General features: G+C 37.7%; 1 protein-coding gene across 1 annotated transcript in view; it reads left to right on the plus strand.

The window, feature by feature from the left end:
- LOC128738726 (small conductance calcium-activated potassium channel protein) overlaps positions 1 to 11,038 on the plus strand; it is a 567,023-nt gene extending 555,985 nt beyond the window's left edge. The window contains exons 9-14 of the mRNA XM_053834053.1: positions 744 to 854; positions 1,741 to 1,868; positions 8,586 to 8,655; positions 8,851 to 8,952; positions 9,024 to 9,196; positions 9,465 to 11,038. Coding sequence (XP_053690028.1) covers positions 744 to 854; positions 1,741 to 1,868; positions 8,586 to 8,655; positions 8,851 to 8,952; positions 9,024 to 9,196; positions 9,465 to 9,672 — 792 coding nt within the window. The 3' untranslated portion in view covers positions 9,673 to 11,038. The remainder of the gene's footprint in view (positions 1 to 743; positions 855 to 1,740; positions 1,869 to 8,585; positions 8,656 to 8,850; positions 8,953 to 9,023; positions 9,197 to 9,464) is intronic.
- The last annotated feature ends 420 nt before the right edge of the window (positions 11,039 to 11,458 follow it).

Here is an 11,458-nt window from a genome sequence, read left to right on the forward strand (position 1 = left end):
TGTAGCAATAAATTAATCATTATCTGCACCTTATATTTTGACACAGTAATAGGCTTCTAAACGCTACGTCATGTGTGCATTTTTTAAAAGCCTTTAACAACTTGAATAATCCACACGTGTAGCATTTTTAACACATTTTCTAACAATCTTAAAATTTAAAATCGTTGGTATTGGAATGAAGAACTTGCAAAATAAAAGCTTTAACAATTGTATAAAATTTCACGACAGATTTCAACTGATACAGCTGTTGGTAGTAATTCGACCTACACGAACACAAACCAATAGCACCATATAACACAGTTTAGGTTTACATACTATGCTGCAAAGACAATTACAAAGTACCGCAGTGAAAATTGAGCGCTTTAAATTGACGGCCTGCTTCAGTACAACAAACGAAAACACACTTGAACCTATAATACCCATATATTTCAACATGAACATGAAAAATCTAAATATAAGCAATGTTTGTTATTCATACTATGTTTTGCTTTCGTTTTTTTCTTCTGCCGCCAAACCATACACCTCGGATCCATAATTTTTACCATTCGTCCAAAACCGCACCGACATTCGTCCGCTGGCCATCACTGGATGTGGTCTGTCTCCGATGGCTCGAAACGCCCTCGACATCCGGTGGAATCCAAAAACCAACGGTGCATCACGCCGGAAAAACCGGACACTGGGATGCAATCAACTCTCACTCGAAACCCATCACCCAACACCCACCACCGACTCACACCGCACAGGGAGCTGGCTGTACAGCCCTACTGGTGGCAGTCGTATCGAGAAAACTAGAGTTGACGCGGGCGGAAAAGCATGTGCACAACTTCATGATGGACACCCAGCTGACGAAGAGGGTAAGTGGCATGTAGTGACACTCTGTAACCAACTTTCTATCTGGATAAACAATATTTATATGATGAAAACGACTGCGGTGGAGACGAAATGCCTGCTGGTGTGCTTTCGATGCTCGTTGAGATTTATAGTTATTTCAGGAATTTGCATAACAAATGTTCTGACATGACGAATTATATCTATTTGGCATTATTTAGAATTGTCTTTTGATACCACGGGAGTTTGGCTATCGTTGTATCACAGAGAATCCTTGCTAGTCCGAATAAATATTTCATTTTAGATCTTCAAGATAAATCAGCTTGGAACAAGTTTTGCAACCGACGTGCAATAGTAAAGCCAGTACCTATTTATTTAAAATTAAAATCCTTCAAAGTAAAGCAGATCCTTTTCGTTATCGTGAAACTTTACGGTTTGTTTTACTTTATACCTAAAAATTAGTTCAAATCGAAGCAAATACCGATACAATTCATCTTCTTAAACACATTTGTTGCATATCAAAGAATCCTCATATTGATCTTTCGATAAAAACAATCAAATTCAAATAATGATTTTAAATGTTCAAAACTTGTTGAACTCCTTAATTACAACGAATTTTTAAGTTAGTTAAAAATTTATTGTAGGTTTAATACCTGCCACTAAATAACCTTAATTACGAAATTGATAATACCAAATAATGTGTCTTTAACAGCATTGAAAAGTCATCACAGGACACGCAATATATTTAAACCAGCGATAATCACTTGCGTGCATATTGAAACACAAATCATTGCTCTCACACTTTCAAGTTTGGAAAGCCGTTCCAAATTATCGATTCCTATAGCGTAACACTCTATCGGATGCACATATGCCATTTTTAAAAACCAATTTTATTTGATTTTCATTCTGCAGCTAAAAAATGCGGCAGCTAACGTGCTGCGGGAAACCTGGCTGATATACAAGCACACGCGCCTAGTGAAGCGTGTTAATCCCGGTCGAGTGCGGACGCATCAGCGGAAGTTCCTGTTGGCAATCTATGCGTGAGTATTATAAATCAAACGAAACGAGATTGTTCAGATACGAGCCAGCCAATTCGGATTGAATAGGCGATTAGAATGATAGATAGAAAAAAATTGTTTTCGTGTGATACCGGAAGTGAGGTATAAATAGACTATTTGATTCAGTGGTATTCTGAGGATAAAATAAAGCATTCTTTAGAATGGAAAATCAAGTTGTCAAAAAGTATCCATATAAATATGTAAATATATAGATAGGTTTATATATAAAATCATTATCACTTTATTCGTAGCATGTCTGGAAACGTTGTTCTAAATACTGCACGAATGTCATCGAACTCATCATCTGAAATTTTAAAGACACCACACAGATTGGGAAAATATAACCTACTGCAACCACTTTGCTAAAAGACTTGCTAAATATCTGCTACACTTTCGAGACGACAGAACGAATTCAAAGCGATAGCAATTTCAATACAAATACAAATAACTAATTTAATTAATTATACGATCACAACCATTCTGCCAAGTCAAGCAAAACTTGCCTGTTAGCATTAGTTCCAGATATAATCTCCTCTATTCGCACGATGTCTAGGCACCCGGCTCGTTTCTGTGAGGCATGTGAACAGAACTGATATACAGCGTAGGGGAATTGTGAGTTAAATGCACAGTAGAGGTAAAATAAGCAGTATTTTAAATATATTACTAGACATATATTAATATTTCTGTCAGGTAATAGCTTTGAGATGAAGAAATGCGTCTTGAATTAAATTTAACCATTAAATGTAAAATTGTGCTGATTTTCCTTGCCGCAATCAAGCTGGTACAGATTCTAATACATTCTATTGAAGGACTTTGTTCCTTAATTACATTCCAACATTTATGCCATGAAAAAAGTTCTAACGAATTTTAAAAATGCTCCAATTTTGTACAAATGTGTGTGTACATTTGTACAAATATTGTGCACTTATTCTTTTTCGAAAAATTGTAAAGCATATGTTTCATTCGGCGCTTGAGGATCCCTCTTCTGGGTAAGGTTAGTAGTAAAAATCGTAATTTTTACCAACCTTTCTTTAAAAATTTATAACTTTTAAAGTCCTGAACCAATTTGTATAATTTTCATTTAAAATTTCCATTTTCATTTTATGCAATGGATCCAAAATTAATTTGATTTCTGAAAAAATAGTGCAATGCTAAGGGTGTTCATTCAGCCCCCAGTTTCCCTACCTATCGGTAACAACGTTTGAAATCTTAAATGGCGACGATTGCATTTACGGATGGGTGCATGCAATTATAATACACCCTTGCAAGCACGAGCGAATCTTCGCTATGCATCCGTTGGTGTTTGCCGCAGGTGCGTTATACTATGCCGTTAAACTCATATGCCACACATAATCGCCGCACAGTTTTATGCCTTCATCGTAAATGGAAAGCGATAATTGAAGCCATGATAAATTACTATTGCTTTGCCGATACGATACTATTTATTTGAATGATTCTTTGTTCGTTTGGTGATCAATCTATAAAAACAATCAGCTGGTTTAGGAAAAGACGACCATTTCATACGTGAAAGTTTCCGATATTATCGATAGTTAAACCAACATCTTAAAGGTCGAGTCATTTAAAAGCTGGACGCACTGTTAATTTTACTGCAGCGCTCCTAGTGGTCGGATCTGAAATGTTTTCACATCATCACTGCAACCAGTAGACATCATCACTGCAATCAGTATTTTGATCTAGCGAACCACTTATTATATGCGTGCTTGAGTGTCGTTGTTTTCACCCTTTTCCTCCTCTATGCTTTTACGACTTTTCAGCCAACTCTGCTCTCTAGAGCCAGGAAGTGATGAAATTAATCTTAATTTATCCTTCGATAAGAAGTTTCATTACGCATCTCAAGCCTGTACCATTTTTATAACTAGCCCCGGATAGAGGCTCCATGGTCGGTAAAGTAGAGTTCAGCACAGAGGGGTGCGTGCAATTTTTGCCTTAAAACTTGTCCCTTCTTTAAAAATGGAGGTACTCCCATTAATCAAGAGGACGTCCAATCGGAACCAAACTTAGAATTTTTTCTTGCTGGCCTGCAACGAACAATCTGACAGAATTTGGTTCAAATCGGAGAAGGTCGATTTCAAGTTTGTACTTTTTCTCGGTCACTTGACGTGGAATGACCCATATGTTTTTCAGCACAAAGTTGTATAGCAGTATGGAACTAATCGCGCTTAAACAAATCTTATCGTATAGTCATACCTATACAAATAAATCGTTTCCAAATAATCCTTTGTGCGTATACCGCCTCCAAAATAGTGCGTAAGCTGGTTTTGTGCATTTCAAGCGATTTTATAGGATAAATATTCTACCTTCAAAACTTATTCTACTTTACGCATCTCCTTCCTTCCTTCTCTTTTCACTGCCAAGAGATTTCATCCGGGTAATATAAATTTCAACATGAAGGAAGGGCAATGAGGGGTCTGAAAATTAACTCATGCTAAACCTGCTATACTCACTTGATATCGAATGGCCTAATTCTACTAAGATTCGAGTCGCTTGTCAAAGCAGCGGTTGCCGGCTCTCGATTACACCATTACACGTCGATCCAGGCTCTCCATAAACGTTTCCCGAATACCCATAAGGCTGAAAACAGGAGATTTGGCAGCTTTTAATTATTGTACTGCGAGTTCAGATTTTCACGATGCGCGAGCAAAATTTTAATGCGATGCTCTTCTTGTTTGCACATCGTTTTCAGTAAGAGTAAAAGTCAAAATCAAAATAAAAGCATCATTCTGCACGCACACACTCAGACTCGTAAAAGCAGGCACCGTGCTGCGAGCCGTGCTATAATGTTCTACTCCATTCATTGTCTCTAAATGCTGGTTCCTGGTTTTGCTACAAAGCTTTGAATGTGGCGAAAAACTTAAGAGGAGAACATTGCATGGATTTTCATGCTTTACATGTAGTGATTGATTAGATATCACTTTTGAATGTACGAGCATTGTTTATAAAATTTCTCTTTTAGTGTACTATTTAGAAACTATTGTTACATTCAAATACATTTTTCTTCGTGAGGCTGTTTAAAAAACACTGGATTTCAACAACATCGTCGTAATGTAATTATAAACATATACAACAAAAAATAAAACCTATCCATTCACAATCAGCAAGATAAATAAGGATTGCTGATGTGCGACTGTATTAGTGGTTTGTGTGCATCGAGAAAAGATTTTCGCTTAAAAAAAAATTTGCAGATGCAAACATACCACGTATACGTATACGCGGTGAAGTGTGCGTGCGGTAACTGTCAGCAACCTCTATGTTCAATAGACCAAATCATCATACCGTCAATTGACAGATACTGGCGCCCTTGTTTACATTTTAGAAAACTTTCCTTTCCGTTTATAGCGAATGTAGCGTGTGTTTTAACATTTTACAGGCATAATGGCTTTTAAATGTAGTCCTAATGCTGTTTAAACTCGGTTTAAATAACAAACTTGCCGTTTAAACGGCTGAAACTTTTTTGGACTCTGCGGTCTGTTTGTAAACAAGGGCGCCAGTATTTGCCAGATGACGTCACCTTGATTTGATTTGATTTGCCAGATGACGTCACCAGTATTTGCCAGATGACGTCACCTTGATTTGATCTATTGTGTGTTACGCTCATTTCAGATGTAACACAAGATAAGCTTTTACTTCCATAATTGATGCTACAAAAGTAAACGCTTTCCTATGAAATAAATGAATCACTGATTATGGACGGCCAAAAATTGCGATTGCAGCGCCGCTCACGTAGCAGTTATGGAAAACCAGGGGGCTGATATGACGTCACATTTTCGTTGCTCACATGAAAAAGGCGGCAAACGCAAAGCGATTTCACAAAACGAATTTATCTAACCATTTTCACAGTTTCATGTATTTCGCATTAATTGTCTGCCTGAAATTGGCTATGTGATGCTAAAACCTTGACTAAAATCGAACTAAAACTAACAAAATTTAACAATTTACACATCCGACTCGGTTGTCAGCTTGAGCCCATCTATGAAGCTGTCAGCTTGGGCCCGCTCTATGTTGGCTACGTTTTTTTTGTATAGGTTGGTATTGGAAGTGTCATTCCCGTGTGGAAAACATGCTCTGAACTGTCATTATGTTATGGGGCAGTTGCTAACACACTCTCAGTTTCAGTGAATTTTGCCAATTCGCTATTGAAACGAATATGACACCGCACCTCGGTGTCATTTTTTTGCATAGCGCGGTGCTATATGTGTAAAGAGGAAAGATAGGGCTTATAAACGAAGTGAAAAAAAAGTTGGCGGACATCTTGGATTTGGTCGTCATATTGAATTTCATCAAAAAATCGCTATTTTTACCATAATCCCTCGAACCGGTTTTATATTCAAGATCACCATCAGAAAGCTGAGAAAAAATTCTATAAGGAACATTCATCAAATTAGATGTGCAATGGTATTACCTAAATAAAACTATTAATTTTCTGTCGCAAGATATTCCCTCATATAATGAGTTGTAAACCTTGATACAAATAATTCATTGTTTCGTTTATTTAATGCCACCACACATCTAATTTGATAAATGTTTCTTATAGAATTTTTTCTCAGTTTTTCGATGGTGGTCTTCAAATGAAAATTGGTTTGGGGGTTCATGGTGAAAACGGCGATTTTTAATAAAATCCAACATGGCGGTCAAATCCAAGATGGCCGCCAACTTTTTTCACTTCGTTTACAAGCCCTATCTCTTCTCTTTACAAAACCGTGTCATTTGTAGTTTGTTTCATAGCAAATTTTGAAAATATCACAATAATTATATGACAATTGTGAACCTTGTTACAAATAACTGCTTGTTTTATTCAGTTATTGCCATTGCACACCTAATTTTATGAATGTTTCTTGTGGCATTTTTTCTCAGCTTTCCAATGATGGTCTCAAAATGAAAATCGGTTGGGGGCTCATGATGAAAACGGTGATTTTTTATAAAATCCTGTACGGAGACCAAATGCCAGATGGCCGCCAAAAAAATTTTTACTCCATTTGAAAGCCCTGTTCTTCTTCTTTACAGAACCGGGTCATTTGTTAGTTGTTTCATGTCAAATTTACGAAATATCACATGATATAGATCTCAAGTTTTGCTCAAAATTCAACTTTTTTTAACTGTTAGGCCCCTTGGCGAACGAGGGGTCCACTGTTTCGAAGTATCAAAAGTTAAATTCTCATTTTTAACTATTTTCAACCAATTAATTGCAAAAGTTCCAATATTTGAAGACCTCGTATCAGTAGTGGCCCCGTTTCAGCGGGGCCTCATGTCAGAATTTTGGAGAGCTTACTAACACTCATGCAAAATTTACCACCTTCGCTAAAAGAAGCGCCGCTGATGGTGACGCAAATCGTTTATATGAAAAAATAACTGAGATGCCAGTCTTGTTAATAATGGGGTCTTCGATGCAACTCACTCTAGGATATTTTATTAAGTCAAATAACGCATAGCGCTACATCATTTACGAAGTTCCATTTATGTGCATGTCAAAAGACGTAAATTTGCAGGATTTTTTCGAAGTGTGTAATAATCGGCTGCTAAGTCTGTCGATAATGAAGGATAATGTCTTAAACACGGTTATATCCAGGGCTTTGCTTCTATTACGGTTTTGCTGACCAAAGTTGGTCTGTATTTGGGTCTTTGTATTTCGTTTGTATGGGAGCCCCCCTTCTAAAAAGGTACGGGGTCCTAATTCATCATAGAAAAAATGGTTGCCTCCAAAAACACCCACATGCCAAATTTTGTTCTATTTACTTGATTAGTTCTCGAGTTATGCAGAAATTTGTGTTTCATTTGTATGGGAGCCTCTCCTCTTAGTGGAGGGAGGGGTCTCTAACCATCACTAAAACCTTTCCTGGCCCCGAAAACCTCTACATGCAAATTTTCACGCCGATTGGTTTAGTAGTTTTTGATTCTATAAGGAACATCCCGACAGACAGACAGACAGAAATCCATTTTTAATATAAGATTGTGATGCAGGTCGGACTCGATTATCCGGGCGAAAAAAAATTGTTGCGTAATCCTTAAATCACAGAGGACTGGTAAAAAGGTATCTCTCACTAAGTATAAAGCATATTTTATAGTACGAAAGCAATCGTTTGTTTAAATATTTAAAAAAATTTAAAAAGAGCATTTAAAAAAATGCTTTGTACATTATAGTTTAATATCTGCACCTATCTGAAAAAGTTGACTTCATCGGGAATCGATGTTGAGCCTGTTTGCCGTATTTACTATGAATGTGCTCTCGTACTAAATACGAAACAATTGTAATAACAACATGTGCACTAGAAAATAAACCTACGAATGTTTTTAAATGGCATGAAACTTTTTTTATCAGCTATGAAAATGTTCTCAGTGTATAACTTTACACTTCAATGATCCACCCCTTGTCTAAGTTTCCACTATTTCCGTGGAGATGGTATAAACAGCTACATCTCTTTATTTTCTTTTACCATTTTCTTCGCCTTTTGGATATACTATCCTCTTTCTTTAACTGTTTTTACAAAACACTTGACGCAATATAACAAATGTTTGCATATTTAAAACAAATATCGTTGGAATTCTGTAATATTCGTAATTGCGTATCGTAATATTCTCATTTCAACAGTGTTTTAATTTACCACTGAATACATATAAAATAAACTGACTACTTCCATGTACGTAAAAATAAAATTAAAAATAACGTTGTGTCATAAATTGCAGGCTACGCAAAGTGAAAATGGACCAACGAAAATTAATGGATAATGCCAATACTATAACAGACATGGCCAAGGTAAAGTCACAGGAATTTATTATAGCGTAACATTAATGCTTTATTAACCATATATATTCGGGGACCAGACACAACACTTATAACTCTTACAAACGTTATGAAAGAGATGCAAGTGTTGTGTTTTGTCGCTCTTACGTTATCACGAAATTTTAGCAAAGTTAATGCTTTACTCTTCTCCATTTCCTACCGCTGCAGACTCAAAATACTGTATATGAAATAGTATCTGACATGTCAACTCGCCAGGATACACTGGAAGAACGAATTAACAGCTTAGAAGATAAGTTACAGGCTATTCAGGTACATTACATCTATAATATAATACTTGTCAATGAATGGATGATAAAAACCTCTCGTCTGCCACTTTTTAGACACAAATCGAAAATCTTCCGGAAGTGTTGACACGCTGCCTCACCCAGCATCAGGAACGCATGGATCAGCGAAGAAACTTTCTTCATCCGGATGCTGCGGTAACCGGTTCATCGTCCGGCTTGCCGACGCCGGCACCGCCGCTAGGTTCCCCAATGATGCTACCGCACTCCAGGTACCGTGAAGCATGCCGCAATAATTTCCTATTCTCGTAGAAGCCGCATCCGCATATATTGACCAATGTAGAAATACTACCAAACAAAACAGACCTGATCGAACTAACGCAGTACTAACGCTACTCAAGTACCCTACCAAAAATAATACGAACCCGAAAATAAAATCAACTCAATACAGACACGTGTTCGTCATCCCCTCCGCCCGCTTCCGAGTCGATGTTCGGTGTTTAGTTCTCATCATATTTCGTAAACCAGTTTCTCTTTTAGGAGTGTACCGTCGTCGTCGACACCGGCCTATCCCTGGCCAGCAAGTCCCATTCTCCCACCAATCTCTAGTAGAACGCCACACCTGGTCCCGGAAACGCTCATTCCTGCACCAGCGACGACGGCTTCATCGACCCTGTTGCATTCCATCGCCAACCAGTCGTCTGCGATCGCGGACATGCAAACGGCCACGCACAAGTCAACTAGCTGAATCGAACCCAGTAGTTTGAACTCTATCTCCCTAATTTCATTTTCCAATAACTCCAATTCCAACATCTCCAACGCCATCAACACCCCCACATCGACGTCTAGTAGTAGCAAATTCACCAAACAGCGGGAACGAGCGACGCGTTTCTAGCTCCCAGCGAACAAGACGATGCCGCATCGCGCCACAAATTAAGACAAAATTGGCCTGACCAATTCCACTAGACGAAAATACTACACTGACCGAACAGCGTCTACCTAAGTGATGCTCCACTGGCAAGCAAATGTCTGGTGGAGCCACGGCGACTATGAAGAGAACGTGCATCAACGCTGCGTGCTATTAGCTGTGTACAGATCTACGATATAAAAAAAACAACTACACGAATATTATAATGAGAATGTTAGCGAAAAAGCGATAATGATGATGATTAGTAAGCGTGAATAGAATGGATGGTTGAGAGAAGGAATTGTTAAAAAGACTATTTAGCGATTAGTGAGTATAATTTAAATTTATCGATAAGGGAAATCCGATAGTCTAGTCGTCACACCATGAAAAGGGGTAAACACCAGCCTAAAACATATAACAGACATAGAGGTAAGCATCCAATACCTGACAGTGAAGAGGGTATCAAAAAAAATAGAAACTCTATCGTTGTAGTGTAGCGTAATTGAAATTATTCTGTTCAAAGTAAAGTAGGGAAAGAAAAACTTGTTCAAATAAGCTTTAGAAGTACACGTAGTAGTTTAGTTTCAAATTATTATCCGTTGATTTGATAGTAACGAATTTTCATTATAAACCCTGTATTTATTAGAGTTAATTGCAGTATGCAGAGCGCACTTATTTTTATATGAAATGAACCAGTGTGTAACGAGAAAAAAGTCGACAAAAGACATAGTACTATGAAACTCCGAACCATACAAAAAAAGAACAAGTAGAAGCTAATTATCGTAAAACACTGCTTCAAAATGGATTAAACGATAATTGGCACGAGAGCTGATACTATTCTCCATCACTACTTTTCCGAATTCGAATTATTAGTTGGCGTTGAAAAGAATCACGTAATCCTGTATTAGCTTCAAAGTTCAAGCATCACATGTTCAATTATTCTGTGGCGACTTATTACTCACAACACATATACTACTCATTGCTTCACTGCTTGAATTCAATCAGTCCGATTCGCCGTTAAGCGCAAGCATTTCCTGGCGAAAGCTAATTAACAAGAAAAAAAAAGTTCTGCAATTCCAATTTTTTGTTCTTACAGCAAGCCCCGGATTAATCCTATCACAGACGGAGAGGAGACTTTGGTTTAAAGCTCAATGTTGAAAATTGCTTCTAACTACTAGGGACGTACAGTCTTTTTATGAATCATTTGAAACAGCCATATCAAGACAAATAATAAACGATCGCCTGCCGTCGAACGAAACCGCCCTGGCCCAGGTTCGATAACCATAACTCTGCAACATGCCATATAATGAAATAAATGCAACAATAAAACCCAGTTTGCCGGGTACTAAGACAACTTTCACCGACTGAACCGACACTGCTATCAGGAGGACGTTGGGTGAGTAATTCATCGAGATGCACCGAATAGGCGTTGCCATGTCAATGATGCACCCAACGACCGTTTGTCTTTAAATTGGTCTCAAAAGCCAACGTATACATTATAAAATATGTACCCTGTCTGTTAGACGTTGAGTAAATGCACTTTTTAGTCATGATTGAAATTCTATTTGCTCACAGCTAACAATGCGATACCATCGGTTCACATATGCTGGAGGCGCCCGGTGCTTGA

This window comes from Sabethes cyaneus, chromosome 2 (assembly GCF_943734655.1).
Source record: "Sabethes cyaneus chromosome 2, idSabCyanKW18_F2, whole genome shotgun sequence".
In the NCBI taxonomy this organism is placed as follows: domain Eukaryota; kingdom Metazoa; phylum Arthropoda; class Insecta; order Diptera; family Culicidae; genus Sabethes; species Sabethes cyaneus.